The sequence below is a fragment of the Pituophis catenifer genome, unplaced genomic scaffold (genome assembly GCF_029215685.1).
Source record: "Pituophis catenifer annectens isolate HBS135680 unplaced genomic scaffold, rPitCat1.0.hap2 SCAF_4, whole genome shotgun sequence".
NCBI lineage: Eukaryota > Metazoa > Chordata > Lepidosauria > Squamata > Colubridae > Pituophis > Pituophis catenifer.
Window position 1 is genome coordinate 82709100 of NW_027256884.1, and position 24322 is coordinate 82733421.

The following is a 24322-nucleotide window of genomic DNA, read 5'->3' on the forward strand; positions in this document are numbered from 1 at the left end:
CTCCTTCTCCCTCAGTCAAGCAAATTGCTTGGTATTATTCAAATAGGAATTCAAATGATTGAATATTAAATGTTAGACACATGTTAGGTTCTTAGTGTTCAGTCCTCACAGAATTAGCATTGTGTGATACTCCACCATTACGTCAATCTTTATATATACTGATGTATGACCAGACCTGAAAATTATTGCCTGGAGTTCAGCTTTTGCATACCAAACAATGTTGGAAGAGTGGGAGGCAATATAGTGGTTACATACTATATAAACCTGGATGTCCTGACTATATCTCTGCTAATGTGCCAGTTCAAGAGTTAATTCCTGATCTTATTCTTTGAATCCAGCATTAATTAGCTCACTTACATCAACTGTATAGAAACAGTAATTACTGGCCAATGCAAATATAAATGACTGCCTGCCTAGTAGAGAGGTATGTTTACTATTTTGTTTAAATTTAAACAAAATAGTAATTTAAATTTCTGAGGAAGTGCTGTGTGTGTATTATGTTCTATATTGTGTTTTATTTTACAAGAAAATAGCCATTAAGACACATACAAAGCATTCAGAATGTAATGTGTGCAAGTATTTCTAATGCAACTCAGCATCACAGGTTGTAAATCATAAATGCAAAAGACTATGTTGGTTTGTTAGAATTTCAGTACAGAAGGATTGAATTGATTTCATTGGAATGCTGAATATTATTGTATTTTTTTGTGTTCTCAATTCATGCTGTTCTTCATGTTGAATTTTCAGCATGATTACTACAAATGGAAAACTGTCCTGCTGGTTCATTGACTATTGCTATCTAGTTAGTGTTGTGCTAGGTTAATATACAATGGCAAAGATATATAGTACATAAAATTTGCTTCAAAAAAAAAATTCCTTCACAAATATAAAAAACCTCACAATAACCTATCCAAATAGTACTATTTCAAAATGCTTAAATATAACTTCATTTCATTTTGATTTTTGAAGGATAATTTCCTGGTCAATTATCATACTCTTGATTTAAAAGTTTTAATTCATTTTATTATTTTTTACTGCTAAAAAATAACACAATCTCTAATACTCTTAATAACGTATTTAAAGAAGCCACTAGAATGTACCATAACTTTTCTAGTTAATATTAATAATTATGTTAATCATGAAGCTGATACAAAAATTAAAATGTATTATACCTGTACAGGTGAAGAATTTTGATACACCCACACTGACTTCTACTTTGCTGAGAGAAATTGACACTTGAAGTGCTGTAAGACATAAAGTAATAAATTTAAGGTAGCCCACTTTAATAAGAAATTAGAAATTAAGAAAAAAATAGAAAAATGCGCACAAAGTTAAATACATTTTAACTTAACATGAACATTATAAAAATCAATTTTGAGTAACTTTTATTAATCTTAAATTCAGTAGAATATGATCATTGAAGAATTATTAATACAGATGCACAAAATATTGAAGATACAAACCAAGTAAATTACATTGCCAGAAAGGCATACATTACCAATAATATATACCAATAAATTATTGGTATATATTCACTAAATATGTGCCTGTATAAATGGCTTTTATTCTTTTTTTTCATAATTATTACAAATTCTTGAATTCCAACAATTGAGAGCCAATTCGGTACAGTTGTTAAGGTACTAAATTAAAAATTCAGAGACCAAAATTTCTCAGCTTCTCTTAAGCAGAAAGGCCTACTTGGTGGCTTTGGATTTTTCATTCCGTCAGCCAAACTACTTAACATGGTTAAGTAAAGAGAACATCATGCATGTCACAGTCACATGGAATTGGAAAAATAAAGGAATGGTATACATCAAATAAAAAATAAAAGACAACAAGTTAATTCAGCTATTTCAACCACTGTTCTTTTAGGCTTGATATATAAAGAATTTGGGGGGGGGGGGGCGGGAATGGAACTTTGTTGTTACATATGCTGACAGCAGCAAGATTGCTCTATGCATAAAAATGGAAATATACTTTAATTCCCACAATGGATGACTGGCTGGAAAAACTGGAAGAGTTAGCAGGGTTGACTAAATTGACTGCTCTAATCAAAGAAAAGAATACAGGCAACATTGTTTCTACCAGGAAACTGATTTTGGATTTTGTGCTTGAGGTGGGAAAATAAATGAAACTTTGATTTTGGGTTTTCCTATTAATAGGTTTACTGTTATAGAAATGGCTAGTATATATTATTACATATTATAATTTTACTACGCTAAGAAGAGTCAGAAACCAATGATTTTCCCCTCTTTTTTCCCTACACTTTTTCCTGTTTTCTTTTTCTCTCCCTACTTTCCCACTATTTTCTTTTTAATTTTTTTTGCATTTTATATTTTGATAAACTAATAAAAAATTGCAACTCAAAAAAATAACCCTATTCTAACCCACTTTGCTGTGAGAAGTATCAGTAACTTCAAAGACTCCACCGCCACAATTGATTAACAATAAATCATATTCACACATGTAATGGCACGTGTGAATGACCTTGGATGACTGGATCCAGAAATTTCTCAAGAAATGGTCAGATAAGAGACAGCATTGTCCATGGATAGTAAGAGACAAGGGACTGTGGCGGCTCATGTCGTAAGACACTGAGCCTGCGCTCCGCTGAGACCAGCTCAATTCCTGTGAGCGTATAAACCACATAGGGACAGGAAAGGAGCCTACTGGCAATCAGGCGTCCCGCAGTTAAGATAACACCACACAAAAAAAATCCTTTCACAGAGGCAGCCAGCCACCTCGGTGATCCCTGGCTAACATGTGCCATAAGCTAAAGGAAAAAAAAAAGGTGAGACAAGAGGCTCAGAAGAGATCATAATTTCTCAGGCTGTAAAGGAGACAGGAGGAGAACTGTATTGTAAGACTTGCATGATTCTGTAATGTAATCTAAAATAAAATTAAATTAAATTAACTCATTGGATTGTGTTTCTTATCTGGTGCACGTGGTAAGGCTATCACACACTAGTTTATTTATGTAATTTCTTCATATACAGCTGTCCATCTTATGTGAGTATGGGCAGTTTACAGGATTAAAAACAACTCTCCACCACCAAATAATAATCACCTGGGTACACAATAAGGAATTAACTATTAAACAATAGTTATCCTGCAATTAATTACTGCAACTCTCCTTAAAGATGGACTCACCCAACACAGTGGCCAATGCTTGCAAGGCAGCCAAAAGCCACCTAGAGTCACTTGGTTGAGTTGGCAGCTATACAAATAGAATAAATACATGAAAATGTCTATAAAATCTCAAGAGAGTCAGATTATCTGAATGTTGGGGTGTTCCATAGAGCATATGTTATAACAGGAAGGGAACTTCCTGTGTTCTATCAGATAGTATTGATTGGTAATAGAGACCTCTGGCATGCCAGCTCTATTGAATCTAATGGGACAAGCAGAGACAGGGCGTCCTATAAATAATGTGCTGTTTCTGGTAGTATCCAGTACCTTGAATTTACCCAGAAACCTATTGGAAGCTGTATATGCAGAACACTGAGATATGATCATAATTATCCATACTGCTGCATTTGGAACCAGTTTATCCAAAGGCAGCCCCATAAAGATCTCATTGCAAAATTTCAAATGATGGATGACTAAACATGAGTGACTATGAGCAATGCCTATACATCCAGGTACAGGTACAGTTGGTACACAATTCTAAAAAGGACCTTCTGTTTATGGCTATCAGCTACTCTTTTAGAAGTAGCTTAGAATCTGGAAAAACTCTCAACCTGTGAATAGGTTCTGCCTGGAGGAGTGTCACACTATCCAGAAAAATATATGGAAGGTGCCCAGGATTAGGGAAGAGGAGAACCTAAAATTCATAGCCAATGGATCTCATTAGGTTTCAGTGAAGCTTTTTTATGAATGAAGGTGAAGCTTATTCATCCCATCCAGGACCCTTCTATCCCACTTATAAATACTGAGAAGGAACTTAAACAGCATTATTTGCTTGATCAGGTGATATATACATGCTAATGAATACATATATTCATTAGCATACACATGATATTTCACCTGATACTGTTTCCTAGGGTTCATAGAAGTACAGAGATAAGAAAGATTCCTAGTAACCCTATAAAACAGTAGCCCTAGAACTTGACCTCACCAATACACCAGTAGTGAAATTCAGCCGGTTCTGTCTGGATCGCGCGATCCGGTAGCACTGGTGGCAGGAAGCTCCGCCCACCCGGCTGGACATCATCACGTCCCATTTTTGACCCTCTGCGACCCTCTCCTCCTGTGGAGGAGGCACACACGCGCACTCACATTTGCGAACCGGTAGCAAAGGTAAGTGAATACCACCCCTGTGACACACCCAATCAAATTAATAATTGTGCAAGTGTCCTTTATATTTGCCAGGTCAAGACTTAACTCTCTATGGAAACTGTTTAATTTTTCTGCTTATATTTAGGAAACATCATTCTCCAGCGTCCCAAGATAATAAGGCTTGTTTGTTATATTTTAATGATTTGGCATTAAGTTCAATAAGTAATTAAGAAAAGGAAAAGTTTGAACTGTTTTATCATGAATAGTTTGTGTTCAGTGTTGTATTTATTAGTCTTTCTATTACATATGTGTGTTGAAATGTGTAAGTATAAATTGAATCAATATGACTAGCTTTAGCAGTGATTGTGTCTAATGATTTTAATCAATATAATTAAACTGTAGATCATTATACAACTATATTAAACTCTTAGTCCGATATGCAACCTGAATTATCCTTTACATCAAGTAAGCTTAGTTTATCTCTGATGGGACTAAACTAGAAGTCAAATAGAGTTCATTCAACCCATGGAGTATACAGATGTTTCTATGGTGAAAAGAATGATGCAAGAGTTTCATTCTTAATTATATAAAATAAATATAGTGCATAACAATCCACAAAAAATGTATTAAAAAGCCATAATCCCATTAATTTTAAATCACTATATTATATATCAGAGAGAAAAATCTTAAATCTAGTGTAACATAGAAATTAGAAATCAATAAGAAATTAGCTACATGCTGCCTTAAAAAACATGAAAATATTGAGAAAATTACATTTTCAAAGATTAATTTATATTCAAAGAAACCTGATGAACAGTTGATGTGGTATCTCATGCTGAATATTATATTATGCAATTTCAAGTACTTGAAATAAATTATTACCTACGCTTCTCTAACTCTGTGATATTTTTTCATTAGCTATTTGATAGTTTAAAGAGCATTAATGAGGTTCTTCATATGAACCTAACGAATCTTGCATATCTGTGTTCATTGAGAGAATTCTAAATAACAACCAAGTCTACCTACATAGTTTATTGAAAATTCAATCAGGTGAAGTGATACAGGGTATAAACTGCTGTAAAACATTAGCATGTCTAAAAATAGTATGCCAATCTTCTCATTAGCAACAATATTCATGATAAAGTCATTAGGAATCCCAATATTAAAAAGAAGTGTATTAAAAGTTGGCCTCAATGCCTAGTAAAACTAGTACATTTTTTTTTAAAAAAAAAGTAAGGTAAAGGAGTCCCTGTGGATTTTACTCCACTAGTCATTGCTGACTATAGGGTGTGGTGTTCATCTCCATTTCAAGGCCATTGAGTCAGCACTGCCAGAGACATTTCCCTGGTCATGTGGCCAGCATGACATCATGGAATGCTGTTATCTTTCCACTGAAGTGTAAAAGTAATAGCACTTTATCTACTTGCATTTGTATACTTTCAAGCTGTGGTGAGGATGGGAGCTCATCCCATCACATGGAGCTTGGGCCTCAAACCTGGCTACTGGCTTTCCAGCTGAGAAGCCCAGTATTTTAGCACTGAGCTACTGCACCACCTATTATATTTTAAAAAGATACTTGAAAGAAATTTCACTCAGTGGCCAATAGAGTGGTTCATGAATCAATTAATATTTTGTCTACCTGTTAATTTCCCAGAACAACTGAGATAGATCCAGTCAAACAATCAATAAATTAATTAAATAGATAAATAAATACAAGTATTTTTAAAGTATTTTTACCTACATATATTCCCTTTCAGCACTGGCAAATGTTTATTTGTACGTAATTATATTTGAAAAATGGTATAGATCATAGTACTGATGGAGGGAAAACATAATTATCAACAAAACTCCAAACTAAAAGACACAGCAACATTGCACATGAACAGTGTAGTTTCATTGTTCTAGAAAACGTTCTTCAGTTTTGTAATTCAGTATTACAACTCCTTGATACTTCTTTCCCAGACTTGTACTTTTCACCCTCTTCATTAAGTAATATTCCCCAAAGACATACTAACATGCAAACCATCCAGCAGAAAATAATACCAGATTTTTTACAATCACATCTTCCAGCCATTTTTGCTCAGATCAATTTCACTAGCCAGCAAGAATAAAGAAAATTGTCTGAAATATTTTGTGTTCATTTAATTAAACAGACCTATTAGAACTTTCTGTAGGTTGCATGAAAAATCAAAAAGATGAAATAAATAGAATGTAATTTTATAACAAAAAAATAGAAAGAAGACAAAGACCTCCTACTCCCAAACTTATACTGCCCCCCACCTCCTGTAAAATGCTTTACATTTGCAAGACCTGGTAAATCATCAACAGTTCAAGGTATAAATCACATTAGCATTATGACTCACAATTTTGAATTATTTTGTTTGGTTTAAGATTTACAGTAATTATTATTACCATCTAAAAAGCACATATCATATGAATAGCAAAGAGAAGGTCATGCCTATGATCACTGAAGGCTTTAGTTAATTCCTAGTTGCTTCTGATTAACTGAAAGTGAAGTTTAAATTTCAACATCTGAAAACAAATTAAAGATTGCTTCAAACATCTAGAGCAGGGGTGTCAAACTCACGTCATCATGGCAGCATCACATGACGTATCGAGACTTTTCTCCCATCGCTAAACTGGGCATGGGCATGGCCAGTGTCTGATGCATCCAGCCAGCAGGCCGTGAGTTTGAACTAGAGAAACTTGGGGAGCTTGGGGAGGGAAGTGCAATTAAGAATATTGAGGGTAGAGCTAGCATGCATGAAAGTTTATGTGAATTGCATACATCTTATTCAAATTTAATATCTGATTTAATTTATGGTTCCAACTTCTAATCACATTTGGATTAATGATTTGCCTTCTCCCTGTACAATAGGCATTTTCAGATATCAAGGGAATATCATTAGCTACAACTTAAAAAACATTATTATTTATACTTGTGTTCCTTTAATGTCCTCAAATTATACCATATCCACAATTGGTTGTTAGTTAAGTTGTGCATATGCATCTGTACAGAAATAATTATGCAAGCAAGAGATTTTATATGCCTCCAAAGAGCATGTTCTAGAGATCATGTTCTAGAGACACAAAAGCTAAAATATTTTACATTACCTTTTGATTTATGCTTGAGAAGAAATCTTCACATTTGTAGAATCACTCAAGCAAACCAAGATGCATAAGTGGGTACAGTAAGGTGACCAGACGTCCCGCTTTTGGCGGGACAGTCCCGCTTTTGAGCAATTTGTCCCGCGTCCCGCTGCGTTTTAAAAAAGTCCCGATTTTTCATTCTGCCTCCTGGTTCCCGGCTGCCTCCTGAATCCCCGCTGATGGCTAGAGGGAAAAAACCTGTTTAAACTCTTGCCGCGGGGCTTCAAAGGGCCGCCCTACGTTAATTAGCTCGGCTTCCCCCTCTCAGCTGATTTGCACAGGGCTCTGCTCTTGCTAAATTGCTCAGTTTTTTTTTCCTCTTTGTGCAAACCAAGCTCAAAACAAAAATGAAAGTAAAACAGGCTGTTGGCTTTGCGGTTTGCTTGCAACGTTGAAAAATTAGGCAGCAGATTTATTTTCCTTTTCCTCACCAAAAAAGGTAAGTGCAAACAATGGAAAATTATTTAGGGCAAAAGAGGAGAGTTCAAGATTTTAAAACACAAAAGAAAAAAAAGCTCTTTTTAACTAGGGAATTGTAATAATTGAGATATTATTAATTGTATACTGTGTTGAAAGCAGAAATGGTTAAGTTGTGGTTTGGAGGAATATATGGGGGAAATTATTTGGTTTATTATTATTGGTAAGTATAATTAATTGATTTGTAAGAAATTGGATTGCATGGAAATAATTGGAATATTCATGTTCATATTGATTAATATACAAAAAAGATAGTTATATAACTAATTGATTTATATTAAAATGTTGAATTTGTATTAAACAACTGTATTACATAATTACATAATTAACCAATGTGAGGATGGATATAAAAATAGATGACAATGGGAAGGGGTATAAAATAGAATAGAAGGGAAAAATTGAATTTGATTAAGATTAGAGATGAGGATGAAGGGTAATATTGTTTTTTTAAAAAAATAGATGAGGAATAAATATGGCAAAAAGGAAATATAGAAATTGTAAATTTAATTGAAATGACTAAACACTGTTTAAATTTGTGAACCAGCCAAATATTCTGTTCAAAGAAAATACATTGTATGTATGTGTGTTTCTAATTATTGCTATTTATTCATATTTGTTCTCTTTTATTCTTTAAAGTTTAACAATTCATTCTTTATCTTAATATCTTTATATTTGTTTGGGGTTGGCTTTCTTCCCTTTCATCTTTTTTATTGTACAGCAATCTTTCTCCTCAAACCTACCACCTCTCTTTTCTTTCCTTCTTACTTTCTCTTCCCCCCCTCTTCTTCTCCTCCCTACTTCCTCTTCCTTTCTCCTTCTCCTCCTCTCTTCCTCCCTCTCTTAACCGTCACTCCTACTCTAATTTCCCTTCCCTTCCTTCATCCCTCTCAATTACTGTATCCTTTTATGCATATGGACTACTCAGAGGGCTGAAAAAGTTATTTTTGACTGGTCCTCGCACTTTTGACCAGTCCTCGAACTTATGACTGTCCTCACATTTTACATTTTTGCCCTATCTTGTCATCATGGTGAAGAGAAGCAGTTGTGAAATGAGTGACGTGGTTGTTAAGAATGCTGCACGGGCATAAATGTGAGGATGGTCATAAGTGTGAGGACCAGTCAAAAGTGCGAGGACCTGTCAGAAATGACTTTTTTCAGCCCTCTGGTTAGTCCTTTTGTGCATATGGACTACTCAGAGGGCTGAAAAAGTTATTTTTGACTGGTCCTCGCACTTTTGACCAGTCCTCGAACTTACGACTGTCCTCACATTTTACGTTTTTTGCCCTATCTTGTCACCATGGTGAAGAGAAGCAGTTGTGAAATGAGTGACATGGTTGTTAAGAATACTGCACGGGCATAAATGTGAGGATGGTCATAAGTGTGAGGACCAGTCAAAAGTGCGAGGACCTGTCAGAAATGACTTTTTTCAGCCCTCTGGTTAGTCCTTTTGTGCATATGGACTACTCAGAGGGCTGAAAAAGTTATTTTTGACTGGTCCTCGCACTTTTGACCAGTCCTCGAACTTACGACTGTCCTCACATTTTACGTTTTTTTGCCCTATCTTGTCACCATGGTGAAGAGAAGCAGTTGTGAAATGAGTGACATGGTTGTTAAGAATACTGCACGGGCATAAATGTGAGGATGGTCATAAGTGTGAGGACCAGTCAAAAGTGCGAGGACCTGTCAGAAATGACTTTTTTCAGCCCTCTGGTTAGTCCTTTTGTGCATATGGACTACTCAGAGGGCTGAAAAAGTTATTTTTGACTGGTCCTCGCACTTTTGACCAGTCCTCGAACTTACGACTGTCCTCACATTTTACGTTTTTTGCCCTATCTTGTCACCATGGTGAAGAGAAGCAGTTGTGAAATGAGTGACATGGTTGTTAAGAATACTGCACGGGCATAAATGTGAGGATGGTCATAAGTGTGAGGACCAGTCAAAAGTGCGAGGACCTGTCAGAAATGACTTTTTTCAGCCCTCTGGTTAGTCCTTTTGTGCATATGGACTACTCAGAGGGCTGAAAAAGTTATTTTTGACTGGTCCTCGCACTTTTGACCAGTCCTCGAACTTACGACTGTCCTCACATTTTACGTTTTTTGCCCTATCTTGTCACCATGGTGAAGAGAAGCAGTTGTGAAATGAGTGACATGGTTGTTAAGAATACTGCACGGGCATAAATGTGAGGATGGTCATAAGTGTGAGGACCAGTCAAAAGTGCGAGGACCTGTCAGAAATGACTTTTTTCAGCCCTCTGGTTAGTCCTTTTGTGCATATGGACTACTCAGAGGGCTGAAAAAGTTATTTTTGACTGGTCCTCACACTTTTGACCAGTCCTCGAACTTACGACTGTCCTCACATTTTACGTTTTTTGCCCTATCTTGTCACCATGGTGAAGAGAAGCGGTTGTGAAATGAGTGACATGGTTGTTAAGAATGCTGCACGGGCATAAATGTGAGGATGGTCATAAGTGTGAGGACCAGTCAAAAGTGTGGGGACCTGTCAGAAATGACTTTCCAGCCCTCTGAGTAGTCCCTATACACATAGCCATGGCCACCCGGTCACATGACCAGCTAGCCACGCCCACACAATAAGCCACGCCCACAATGGTGTCCCTCTTACCAATGTTAAAATCTGTTCACCTTACCCTATACACATAGCCATGGCCACCCGGTCACATGACCAGCTAGCCACGCCCACCCAGTCACATGACCAGCTAGCCACGCCCACAAAATAAGCCACGCCCACAATGTCCCTCTTTACCAATGTTAAAATCTGGTCACCTTAGGGTACAGCTGATATGCACGCATTCTGTGAGAAAGTGCATACATTCTTACAGACAAATACACATACAGACAATAACTCTAAATCTCCTTTTTTTCCATTGGACTGGCAAATTTAAGTTTAATTCTTCTTCATTTGGCCTGTTTAATTTCCTTTAGATGAAACAATCGCATGACCCAATTAAATGGCTTGTTATCATGCATTCCTACACCAACAATCATTTTTATGCCACATCCTAATGATGGTGCCTTTTCCTTATACCCTGCCCACAGCTGAGTTAGCTCAAGGCTTTGTTAGTTGTTCCAGTTTCAACTAATATTTCTCCTCTTCTATCAACACTAAAAGTTTAATTGACAATGGACTTGCTGAGACATCAAAGTTGGGATCTCTTCAGGTCTTTTAGGCTGCTTCACCATGAACTTTCTTCTCCAGTTGGTAAAAACTGCCTTCTCTGGCTACTTTGAATTGGCTTTTGTAGAGCCAATTGCCAACGTAGGTAGTTTTTGTTTAGTAAAAGCAAAGTTTTACATTTAGGCAGGAAAAATCAAAGGTATAAGTACAGATTAGACGAGACCTTGCTCAAAGACTGTGAGAGGGACCTTGGAGTCTTAGTGGATTATCACTTGAATATGAGCCAGCAGTGTGCAGCAGCTGCCAAAAAAGCTACTGGGTTGTATAAATCAAGCTCACGTGAAGTATTAGTAACACTTTATAAAATCCTAGTAAGACCACACCTGGAATACTGCAACCAATTTTGGTCACCATACTACAAAAAAGATGTTGAGACTTTGGAAAAAGTTCAGAGAAGAGCAACTAAAATCATGAGACTACAACTGTGAGTATTATTTTTCACAGGACAACTGACTATAATGGCAAACACATAACTGATATCTTTGGCTAGATATATGGTTCATTGTTTTGGATTTTTGCTGTTTTGTTACTTAAATCTTTGTCACTTTGTCTATTCCAGTCTGGTTGAATATTCATGAAGTACTTCCCAGTTCTGCCGTCTATAAAAACAGGACCTAACACACTGCTAGCACTATCACTTCATTCCACTCCATTCCATTCCACTCCATTCCATTCCATTCCATTCCATTCCATAAATGGTTTTCCCTTGTCTTTTTCCTAAGACTGAGAAAGAATAGCTGGTGGAAAGTCACCCATCTGACCTTGTACCTATGGTGGGATCAAATTCCATCAGTCCAGAGATGGGTTTCAGCATGTTCTGAAGAACTGGTAGTGGAAATTTTGATTAGTTCGGAGAACCGGTAGTAAAATTCTGACTGGCCCCACCACCATCTATTCTCTGCCTCCTAAGTCCCAGCTGATTGGGAGAAAACGGAGATTTTGCAGTAACTTTCCCCTGGATTGGGAAGGGAATGGAGATTTTACAGTATTTTTCCCATGCCACGCCCACCAAACCATGCCCACAGAACCAGTTGTAAAATTTTTTGAAACCCAGCACTGCACCAGTCTCACTGTTTCTACTCTTGTATCTAAACTGCTAATTAAATGAGTTCTACTACTCTCTGTCTGTATCTGTATAAACTGAGTAACTGTGCTTGTTTCATGTGACTTTGAAACCTCTTTACAACAGAGCTGCATCTAAATTAGCAACAGATCTGCAACCTTTCATCTCATGGGCTCTACCCTGCTGCTGCTGCTGCTTGACATGTCAAAGAAAGAAAAAAATGGCCAAGGAAAGTAGCTCAAGAGACATCTGGAGAGACTGAAGATAGCAAGTGCTCAATCTGGCAGTGATGTAGTGAGTGCCATATTAAATACTGCCTTCTTACAAGTGTCATTAAAATATAAATAATTTTAATGAGTTTATTTATTTAATAAAATGTACACCAGTTAATAGGTGAAGCTGTATGTGCAGTTTTTTTAAAAAAAGAACCATCTAAAATACAATCTGAGTTAAAAGAATAAATGATGAAATCAAATAAAATACACAACAAAAGCATTATATAAAGTACAGTGGTCATTTAAAAAATAAGAATGAAAACACAGTTACATACAATTAAAAGACAATTAGAAAGCCTGAGAAAATAAATAAATCTGGAATTAAAATTATGCTGATGTCGTGAATTCTATCACTTTTGTGCTAACTCACAAAAAGCTCTCCCACCTCACTTCATTTTGTTGGTGACCAGTATGAGAACTTTATTAGAGGCCATAGGTAACGTGATCCAGTTCAAGTAGGAAGTAATGCAAATGTGAAGCTGCCTCTGTCTACATAAGATTGTAGTTGGTAAGTCAACTGAAGCTAATAAAAGGCTCTTATTTTATTTATTTATTTATTTTATTTTATTTTATTATTTTATTTTATTTTATTTTATTTTATTTTATTTATTTTATTTTATTTTATTTTATTATTTTATTTTATTTTATTTTATTTTATTTTATTTTATTTTATTATTTTATTTTATTTTATTATTTTATTTTATTTTATTTTATTTTATTTTATTTTATTTTATTTTATTTTATTATTTTATTTTATTTTATTTTATTTTATTTTATTTTATTTTATTTTATTTTATTTTATTTATTTTATTTTATTTTATTTATATACCGCCCTACTCCCGAAGGACTCAGGGCGGTGAACAGCCACAAGATAAAAATACATCATTTAAAAAATACACCATTTAAAAATACATTAAATAATTTAGGCCCAAAAACGAATTTAAAAACACCCAATTTGTATAAAACTTAAAAGCAAATTAAAAAGGAGACCAGCCTGCTGGAATAAAAATGTTTTGAGGCGTGGCAGAAAGTGCATAAATCTGGGATCCTCCGTATCTCTGGGGGGAGCTTATTCCAGATGGCAGGTGCCCCACAGAGAAGGCTCTCCCCCTGGGGGCTGCCAGTCAACACTGTTTGGCAGACTGCACCCTGAGGAGACCCTCTCTATGGGAGCGTACTGGTCGGTGAGAAGCTACTGGTGGCAGAAGGCGGTCTCGTAAGCATCCTGGTCCTAAGCCATGGAGCACTCTAAAGGTGGTGACCAAAACCTTGAAGCACACCCGGAAGACCACCAGAGCCAGTGCAGCTCGCGCAGGAGGGGAATCACATGGGAGTGCCACGTCGCTCCCATAACCACCCACGCGGCTGCATTCTGGACCAGCTAGAGCCTCCGGGTGCTCCTCAAGGGGAGCCCCATGTAGAGAGCATTACAGTAGTCCAGGCGTGAGGTGACAAGGGCATGAGTGACCGTACGTAACGAGTCCCGATCCGGAAAGGGATACAACTGGTGAATCAGGCGGACCTGATAAAAAGACCTCCTGGCCACAGGTGTCAAATGCTCTTCTAAAGACAGCCGTGAGTCCAGGAGGACACCCAAGTTGCGAGCCCTATCCCTGGGGGCCAACTATTGCCACCCCAAATAATCAGTGATGGCACCAACTGACTATATCAGGACGTCGGAAACCACAGCCACTCAGTCTTGGATGGGTTGAGTCTGAGTCTGTTTCTCCCCATCCAGATCCGCACGGCCTCCAGGCACCAGGATATCACTTCAAGGGCATCATTGGGGTGATCCGGGGTGGAGATTACAGCTGAGTGTCATCAGCGTACTGGTGGTACTTCACCCTGAAACCACGGATGATCTCGCCCAACGGCTTCACATAAATGTTGAACAGAAGGGGCAAGAGGACCGATCCTTGTGGCACCCCACATACAAGGGGCCTCTGGGTCAACCTCTGCCCCCGTCAACACAGACTGCGACCTGTCAGAGAGAAAGGAGGAGAATCACCACAACACGGTGCCTCCCACCCCCAACCCTTCCAGACGGTGCAGCATGATACCATGGTCGATGGTATCAAAAGCCACTGAGAGGTCTAACAGGACCAGGACCAAGGAACAACCCAAGCCCTCCAGAGATCAACAACCAATGTGACCAATGCCATTTCCATGCTGTACCCAGGCCTGAAGCCTGACTGAAACGGATCTAGATAAGCCGATTCATCCAGGTATTGAGGTAGCTGTCGCGCGACCACACTCTCAACAACCTTCGCAACAAAGCGAAGGTTGGAGACTGGATGATAATTAGCCAACACTGCCAGGTCCAGGGAAGGCTTCTTGAGGAGAGGCCTCACCACCGCCTCTTTCAAGGCGGCAAGGAAAACACCTCACTCAAAGAAGCATTTATAATCCCCTGGAGCCAGCCTCATGTAACCTCCCGAGAGACCAGCACCAACCAGGAGGGACATGGGTCCAATAAACATGTGGCCGCACTCAGTCTGCCCAGTACCCTGTCCATGCCTTCGGGAGTCACAGGATCAAACTCTTCCCAAATAATATTCCCAACACCTGCCTCTGTCATCCCTCCTGGATCTACCCAGTCAGAGTCTAGGTGTTCCCGAATCTGAGCGATTTTGTCATACAGATATTGTACAAAGTCCTCAGCCCTACCCTCCAAGGGGTCCTCCGGCAACCCCTGGTGGAGCAGGGAGTGGGTCACCCTAAACAGGGCGGCTGGGTGATTATCTGATGATGCAATAAGAGCGGAAAAATAATTACTCTTCTCCACTTTTATTGCCACCAGGTAGGTCTTAATATAAGACCTTACCAGTGTTCGGTCGGATTCAGAACGACTAGCCCTCCAACTGCTCTCTAGGCATCTTTTCCAGCGCTTCATCTCCCTCAGCTCCTCGGTGAACCAAGGAGCCAGGTGAGACCGGTGCCGGGTCAGAGGCTGCAAAGGCACAACCCGGTCCAAAGCTCCAGCGGCCGCCCTATCCCAAGCGGCCACTAGGTCTTCAGCCGAGCTGTGTGCCAGAGCCTCAGGAAGTGGCCCAAGCTCCGTCTGGAACCAATCTGGATCCATCAGGCACCTGGCGCGGAACCACCTCATCGGTTCCGCCTCCCTGCAGCGGGGTGTGGCGGTTCAAAGGTCTAAGCAAAGGAGGGAGTGATCTGACCATGACAAGGGTTCAATTGCTATATCCCCTATCTCAAGATCACTCAACCACTGGCCAGAGACAAAAAGCAGGTCCACAGTGTTTCCCCCGTGTGAGTAGGACCATGAATAACTGGGTCAGGTCCATGGCCGTCATGGAAGCCATCAACTCCCAGGCCACCTCGGACGCCTCGCTAACAGATGGCAGGTTAAAATCCCCCATGACCATAAGCCTGGGGGTATCAACCGCCACCGCGGCTATAACGTTGAGCAGCTCAGGCAGGGCTGCTGCCACGTGGCAGGGAGCCAGGTACATGACTAGCAGGCCCCATCTGCACCCCATGACCCCACTTCACAAGGAGGGACTCACATCCAGCCATCTGAAGAACAGTGGCCTCCCTCAGATTAAGACCCTCATTGATAACAACAACAACCACCACCCGCCCTTCCCTTGTGACCTTGGCTGATGAAATGCACAGAAACCAGGTGGGCACATATCAACAAGAGGAACTCCCCCCTCCTGGCCTAACCAGGTCTCCGTAATACCCGCCAGGTCCACGCCCCCCTCCTGAATAAGCTCGCAAATGAGGGGGGCTTTATTTGCCATGGACCTGGCATTGCACAGCATCAGCCGAAGGCCCAGGGCCCGAGGATCTGTGCAACCTGGGGAACGAGAGGAGCATTGGAGGCGAGAGCACGCCACTGCTTGAAGACAGCGAGCACGCACTCCCACAACATGATGTGGCCTCCTACTCCCACCATATCTGCCCCTCCCACCTACAGTATCAATGTCATAGCCATCCGCACCACAAGCTCTAACCCCCTCCTTGACCCCAGGACCCACACCCCCCATGCCGCGCTCTTCAGCTGGACTAGGCACCCTCCCCCATGGGTTCTCCCCCAGACCCACGCAGCCCAACCCCCTCCCAGAATCCTTTAAAATCTTGTTCAAAAACTTCCCTAAAAAACCCCACAGCCCTCTTTTTGCAGCATGCCATCTCTCAGGACTCCAAAGTCCGTCATCGAGATAGGCCCTCGATAGAGTGGAGGGCCAAACCTGCGAGAGGGGGAATCTCGCAGGGCGAGGAGCTCAAGCACTGAATATATCTGCTCATTAGGGTGAAATAGTCCATGGTTGGGAGACCACCGACTTTTGTTGCCACTAAGGCCACTTAGTGATATGAAGGATCTAGGAGCATCCCATATTATGAAGTTATTCAAGCCTGGCCTTGATTGTCCATCATCTGCTCAAGCATTCTTCCTAGCAAGGCAATATTGGCTATTGGCTCGCAGTTATTTCATTCTCTGAGTCAAGATTCAGTTTATTCAGAAGCAGCCAGATCACTGTTTCTTTTAATGATGCTGGAATTTCTCCCTCTCTCAAAAGGTGTTTATGAACTCATGGACCCAGGTGGATAGCCTCCCAAACTTAATAAACCAAAATGAGCATGAATTGAGCATATAAGAGGTAGACTGAACATGTCCAGTTACTTTGTCTGCCCTCTCATGCCTCAAAGACTTTCATCCATTAGGAGAGAGGAATGGTCTACTAGTGGAAGCTGTGGATTTGTCATCACTGAAGATTTTTAAGAAGAAGCTGGAGAACTTGGCTCTGTGGATGTTTAATTGGTTGACCTACATATTGTAAAAGGATAACCTAGATGATAATTTTCAATGTTAGAATTATTTGATTTGCAATGGGAAATTGTTGAAAAAATTTGCTAAAAAGAAGGAAGGTGCTGAAGCTAGCACTTAATATCAAATAATCATTGTTAATTTATAATCATTGTTAATTTAACATTTATCCTAGTATATCATCATAATAATATACCCATAATAAAGATTATTTTAATTTGATTTGATCTGATTCAGCTATTACTTCTGGGTATTATTTGGGGGCAATTTGCCTTTCTGAAACCTGATGCGTAACATTGGCAAACTCATTGACACATTGATACATAATTTATAATCACTGACATTCCAGAAAGTTATTACTTATTTATTTATATTCCACCTTTATTATTTTTACAAATAACTCAAGATGGCAGACATAATCAATTGTCCTTCTTCCTCCTATTTCCCTAAAACAACAATCCTTTAATGTGACTGAACGAGAGTGACTAAACTAAGGTCACTCAACTGGCTTTCATGGCTAAGATGGGGCTAGAACTAAGTGTTGATTTCTAAAGCTGAAATAGCCATTGTTTTGTTGTAGCCTATGATATAACTTCTATAGTTATAAAGTAAATTATTTTGTGTTTCTTACTCTTCTTGTATAGTTGTGTTGCTTTTATCTTTACTTTTTTTTTGGCAGAAAAACTCAATGTATTTAAATTCTAGTTTTAAATGCATTGCTTTTATTCTTTGACAATGTCCTTTCACCTGTACTAAGTAAAATGTAAATGACACAGACCTTTTCCAGAATAAGTAATGAGAAGTTAATTGCTTTATCCAGCAACAGAGTGGAATGTTTATCAACTATTAGCAGTTTCATAGAATATGTGCATATGGGCACAGGAGGGAATTACAACATGTGCGGTAAAGGTGGTTTCACATTAATTAAATCTTCACTGGATTTCTACAAATTCCTTTACTACAGAACTATATCAACAACAGACAATATAATGCCAATTTTTTTCTCACTACAGCCTAAAATTAGAAAAGGTGATCAATTTTTCAATTTTAATGAAAATCAAAGAGGTAAGGTTCTTCTGGAAGTCTGGTTCTTTTTTCTTGATTTTATATCTTTCCAACTTCTTTGCACAATATGATCCCTGGATTTATATATAGGTAGTCCTTGACTTTAAACAGTTCATTTAGTGACTGTTCAAAGTTACAATGGCACTGAAAAAAGTGACTCATATCTATCTGCATACTTATGTTGCAGTATCCCCATGGTCAAGTGATCAAAATGGCAACTGACTCGTATTTATGATGGATGCAATGTCCCAGGGTCATGTGATTACCTGTTGTGACCTTCTGACAAACAAATCAATGGGGAAGCCAGATTGATTTAATAATCATGTTACTTACTCAACATCTGCAATGATTCACTTAACAAATGTGCAAGCAAGGTTGTAAAATGGGAGAAAACTTATTTAACAAATATCTCACTAAATGTTGGGTTCAATTGTGTTTGTAAGTCAAGGACTACCTGTACATGCAACTTGATTCATAGCTCAAATTATTTGAAGCTTTCAAAAGGAAAGGAAAATAAAATGTTTATCACCAGTATACTTCTGGGATCCACTCTTGGCCTGATGTTTGACATGCCCAGACAACAATGGAAGAAGAAAATGATGAAATGGGTGTCATGGTATGATGCAAACTCTGACCCTGAGCATGCATACAATATGCTTTTCAAATTTACCAAATGGAAACAAGTAAATAACTAACTGACATTTTATTCTCTTCATACATATCTAGGATTAATGTGCAAAACAGAGATGTGCATAAACCAGAAAAATGTTTTTTGATAGTTCATGTCCAAATTGAAATGCACAAGTACAGAACCAATGAGCTTTATTTTTTTTTCCATGGACACAGGCTGAAATGTGTCTGTTCCAGACAGAAGTAGTGGGATGGGATAAAGTGATGCAGGCGGGCAAGGCTAAAGGATTTCTTGAATGATAGTGGAACCTATGTTAACAAGTCACATTTATATAATCTCTATGCTATCAACTGGTACTTCAGATTAATTATAGCTTCTTCACAGCTCTTTCCCCTGCATACAAGGGAATGCATGAAACTTTTTGTAACAGCAATTATTAATGTTCCTATTAATATTACAAGCCAGTAGAAGTGGTTGCATGTTTCTTTTTCCTGTTTAGAAATCCTTCTGATATGGTTAATTTGCTTTGCTGCTTCAAGTTTAAAAAGTATAGCTTCACTCTTGTCCTTGTCATTTTAATATAGGCATTCCTAACTAACCACAATGATGCTAAAATGATAAAACATTTCTTGCAATGACTTGAAGTAGCCTCCACTCTTCTGTACTTACAGTGCAATTTTACACACAATCTATTCATAAAATGAAATTTACAGTTTGATGTTGTGATGTCTGGCCATTTTTTTCCCTTGTCCCTTCTCCGTTTTTCTATTTTACTTTAAATCATCAAGTCTGTTTCAATAAAAAAAAAATCAGATTTATTTCAAAGATGCTCTAGAAATTGTAGCACTTTATTTATATTAGACTTCTATGCAGTACTGATTTATTTTGTCTAGGAAATGGATCCCACACTGATATTTTTTTCATGTTTCATTTTCTACTGTGTTGTTTATTAGCTATCTACTTTTCATAGAAATGGGGAAAAGCAAATCTATTCATAATGTCAGGCAATACTCCTTGCAACACAAGGCTAAAAAGAAGTTTGTTTTCAGAATTAATCTCTGCTTCATCTGGCATCATCTCTCCATTCCAAATACCTATACCAGTTTCAAAAGGAAGTTAAAAATGGTAGTCCTAGTTTTCTTTGCAGCTCTTAAAATGGTAGAAGCTGTGTTCTCACAGTGTGAATATTCAGTTTGTGAACCATTCAGTGGGAGTTAAGTTATTGTTGTGACTTACATACAGAAGCTTATATTCGTTTTATGTATGAACTCAAGTAGTTATTTCTGGAAAATATTTAAAGTTAACTTCCCCATGGAAGAATAAGACTAGAATAACAGTTTCTGGGGGGGAAAACCCCCAGGAATTAGACACATTGTCTTTTATTAATGCAGCCTCCTGGACCTTGACTTAACCTTTTAGCTGCATATCAACTGCAAAGGTTCCTATAATTTTGACATAAGAAGCACACTAAAATTATTTTAAATACAAATGTAAGAAAAATCCTTTCCAAAAGGCCCCTAATGTCATCCCCCAAATCCTGTTTGTAATAAATTCATTTTATGAGTTTAGCAACCCATACACACACACAAAGTTCCAATAAAGCAAAGTCCACACGTCCAGTACTAAATCTAGGCACAGATCCACAGACATGATATTGAAATCCAAGCTACACGTCCAGAATCCTCATAAGTCTAAAGTCCAAGCACAGAGTCAAAAAAACAAAGTCAGGAATCCACGAAGGAAGCTAGAGCACGTGCACAGCAGGGAATCAAGCAGTTATTTTCAGCATCACACTGCTCCACTCATTGGGCTTAGTTAGTGTAACTCTAGGAGGGGTGAGGCTGCCTCCTCGTGAGTAGCATCCATTGGGCCTACCTCCAATCGGCCTGCATGTCCTGGAATCTAATGGAAGCAATTCCTCCTCATCCATGCTGGCCAGCTGCCTGGATTCCTTCTCTACCTTGCACTTCTGACTGGGTCCCTGAACTCACCAGCTGCAGCTGCACCTTTCTCCTTTCTTCTCCAGCCAGGTGTTTGCTTTTCTGATGATCCTTCCAATCTTCCCGGCCTTGCTGTGGTCCCTCCACTACTGGGTCAGAGCGGAGGCCTCGGCATCTTCCCAGCACTCTCTGCATGTCCCCCTTTCTCATTGTCCAAACTGACATCCAGGGAAGCCATCACATATCTCAAGTCTCAATTGTCTCCCTTTTATATCATCTTTCTTTACACTTTTCTTTAAAGCTTATAGCTGAACATTTTAATACAATTAATACAATTAATTTACTAACAATTTTGGAAGCCAGGGAGTTTTCATTTCATTGATTATGTGTCATGAAGTTGGTGTTTGCTTTTAACAAACAGATAGATTTTACCCATGAGACTCTGTCCTTAATTTAATTTTTCAGCTCTTACAATGGTACACCTATTACCACTTTAACTGGATTCATCCATTTGCCGATAGTCATCCTATTTTTCTCAAACCTTCTACCTTTCCCAGCATAAAAGATTTCTCCAGAAAACTGGATCTTTGCATATCGTGTCTATTTATCTTGATTCTATTTCTGCATACAGAGAATGCTTATGTGTCATAAACTTACTATCTATCTATCTATCTATCTATCTATCTATCTATCTCAATCCAATTGACTATATTTATATTTTTAATATAAAGATTATTAAATAAGCAAGACTTCATTTACTGAAATTGTTTTTTTCACAACACATATCAAGTTTACTGGATTTACTGGAACGCCATTTCAGTTCCAAGAACTCAGCATTGTACACAGTTGACTGTTTCCAGGAATTTAGCATGTTGTTCTTAAAAGCATGCAGGAAATCAAATATGTAGTTAAACGAGAAATCCATAATTGTCAATACAAAAAATAAAACTTGTCAAATGTACTTGTATCTTTGTATATTTCAGTTCTGTAACCTTTAAATATACTGGAAAGAATATATATTACCAAATAATTGCTATTAATACTTGTTATATTTTATTTTCAGATGTATATAATAAACATAAAATATTTTACTTTATTAATGGACTTTTTCACATTATTAGTTAACATTTAAATTTCTACTCTGATCTTCATTCAAAGCATTTCATGCAAAGCAATTGAGACATTTATATTACATGAATGATACATTGTAGTGTTCAGTTACACACATTTTTACTGTTACTACTAAAAATAGGTCTTTTGTACTCCTCTTTTTTAAAAAACTTGGTCAAAAATTTTTGTTTTGTCTCCCAGCTCCATTTTATATCCCTAGTAAATAATTCATCTAGAGATTAGATTAAAATATAATTAATATTTAAATAGCGTTTAACTTAAACTAGTTTTGTGACTCCTTCCACTTCATGGAAAAAGTAATGATTCCATTGGTGTTATGGAGTTGGACAAAAAATAAATAAACATACCAATTATTAAAATAATTACATTTTACTCAAGGTTCACAAACTTTGAAGTATCACAAATGCTCACTATAGGCTTGATCAAGCAAAACAATGAACAAAGCCCAAACCAAATTCTGGTTCAATTTTTATTTTTCTTAGATAAGCTGCAAGTAGTTAGAAGGCAAAACTAAAAATTAAGCTCCAGATAGGTTATATCAATGCTCTACATTTAAAAAAACAAATTTATGACTTGCTCACAATTGCTTCAATTTTTCAGAGAATCCTGACCCATAATCTGAAAACCCTGTCTTCCCACTCAAAAGATTCATGTTAGTTAATTAGCGATATTAGAATTTTAATAAGCAAGCAAATTAGATTTTACTGTAAAGTATTCTGCACTAATCACATTGTTGATGAAATAGTCATAAAACTTAAACTTATTCATTTATTTGTTATGGCCTTATATAACTCAGATGCATGATTCTGGGCTGCTACAACAGTTAGACACACGATGAATCACATAATTAAAACAAGAACATACAGTATATTTAGTCAATATCCAAAGTAAAATTGATTAACACAAATCACCATAAGCATAATACAGTAGTATTATGTATAAGTAGTATAAGAATAATGCAAACTGTTTTATCTATGCAAAGAAAAAAATTAAATCCTGTTTGTTTTTTTTGTTTTTTTTTTATTGCAAAAGTTTTACAATTACATTTTCACCCCTTTTTCCCCCCCCCCACCTCCCCCCCAAACTTCCCGACCTCCCTAACCCTCCCTAACCCTCCCCTCCCCCCAGACTTCCCTATAATATACTCATAATCATGACGAACCCTAATATAACACTTATATATAAACTTGAGCCCCTCCCTCCCCTGTATAATTTTTCTCTTCCTGTTTGTTGAGTTACTTTTAAAATAAAGTTTGCCCAACTTCAAAGCAACTTTAGGTAGCTTAAACTGAAGAAAAAAAAAAAGACCATGTTTATCCAAAAAGGCTATACTATATGTGCCACAAAAAATGCAATCAATTGGGATTCCATCGATCTCAAAGCCTGGAGTCAGGAAGTGACCATGCTTCTAATGGCCTCCAGAAGATTTTCAGAGTGGGAGATGAACATATTTCTCAGACAGAAGGCAATGTGACACACTTCCTGACTCCCAGGAGGTGGTATTATTTAATCAAAAAGAAAGTATACCATCTCTGCAAATTTTAGTGAATGAACAAAAATCATTAAAAAAATAAGTGGTCTCAAATAACAGAATCCTATGCCATTAAGGATTTTACAGATAATAACCATAATATTGTATTGTGTCTGAACGTGTTTCAGCAATTAATGAGGTTCAAGGAACAATATTTATAACATGCCCATTAGGCCTTCTGCTGCCACACTCCAGACTAGCTACAGGTTATCATCATCATCATCATCATCATCATCATCATCATCATCATAGCCATTGCCTATCCTCTGCAGGATGAAGGCCTCTTCCACATGTTTCCAACCAATACGGTCCTGAGCTTTCTTTTGCCAATTGGGCCTGCAATACTGATGTCATCGATCCATCTTGTTTTAGGTCTCTTTAGTGGATGCTTTTTATAGAATGGAGCCATTCTATGAATGCCTTGGTCCACCTGCCATTAGTTCTTCTTGCTATGTGACCAGCCCATTTCAATTTCAATTCTTTTACTCTCTTGATGATATTGTATACTTTTGTTTGTTCTCTAATCCATGTGCAAGTCTTTCTATCTTGTCTTGTAATGTCGATCATGTATCTTTCCATGGCTCTTTGTACCACTTTTACCTTTTGTATCAATTGTGATGTTAGTGTCCCTGTTTCATTGGTATATGTTACAGCAGGTAGCATACACTGATCAAAAACCTTTCTCTTCAGGCATAGGGGCAGGTTGTTCTTGAAACTTATGCTTAGCTTGCCTAATGCCTGCCAACCACATTTAATACACCATTCCGTTTCCTTTATTGTGTCACCTTCCATTGAGATCT

At 37.9% G+C, this 24322-nt stretch overlaps 1 protein-coding gene across 1 annotated transcript in view; it reads right to left on the minus strand.

Annotated features, from left to right (window-relative positions):
• NCAM2 (neural cell adhesion molecule 2) overlaps positions 1-21055 on the minus strand; it is a 123917-nt gene extending 102862 nt beyond the window's left edge. The window contains exons 1-3 of the mRNA XM_070943633.1: positions 20912-21055; positions 2671-2773; positions 1173-1244 (exon numbers count right to left, since the gene is read on the minus strand). Coding sequence (XP_070799734.1) covers positions 1173-1244; positions 2671-2773; positions 20912-21055 — 319 coding nt within the window. The remainder of the gene's footprint in view (positions 1-1172; positions 1245-2670; positions 2774-20911) is intronic.
• Positions 21056-24322: the final 3267 nt, after the last annotated feature.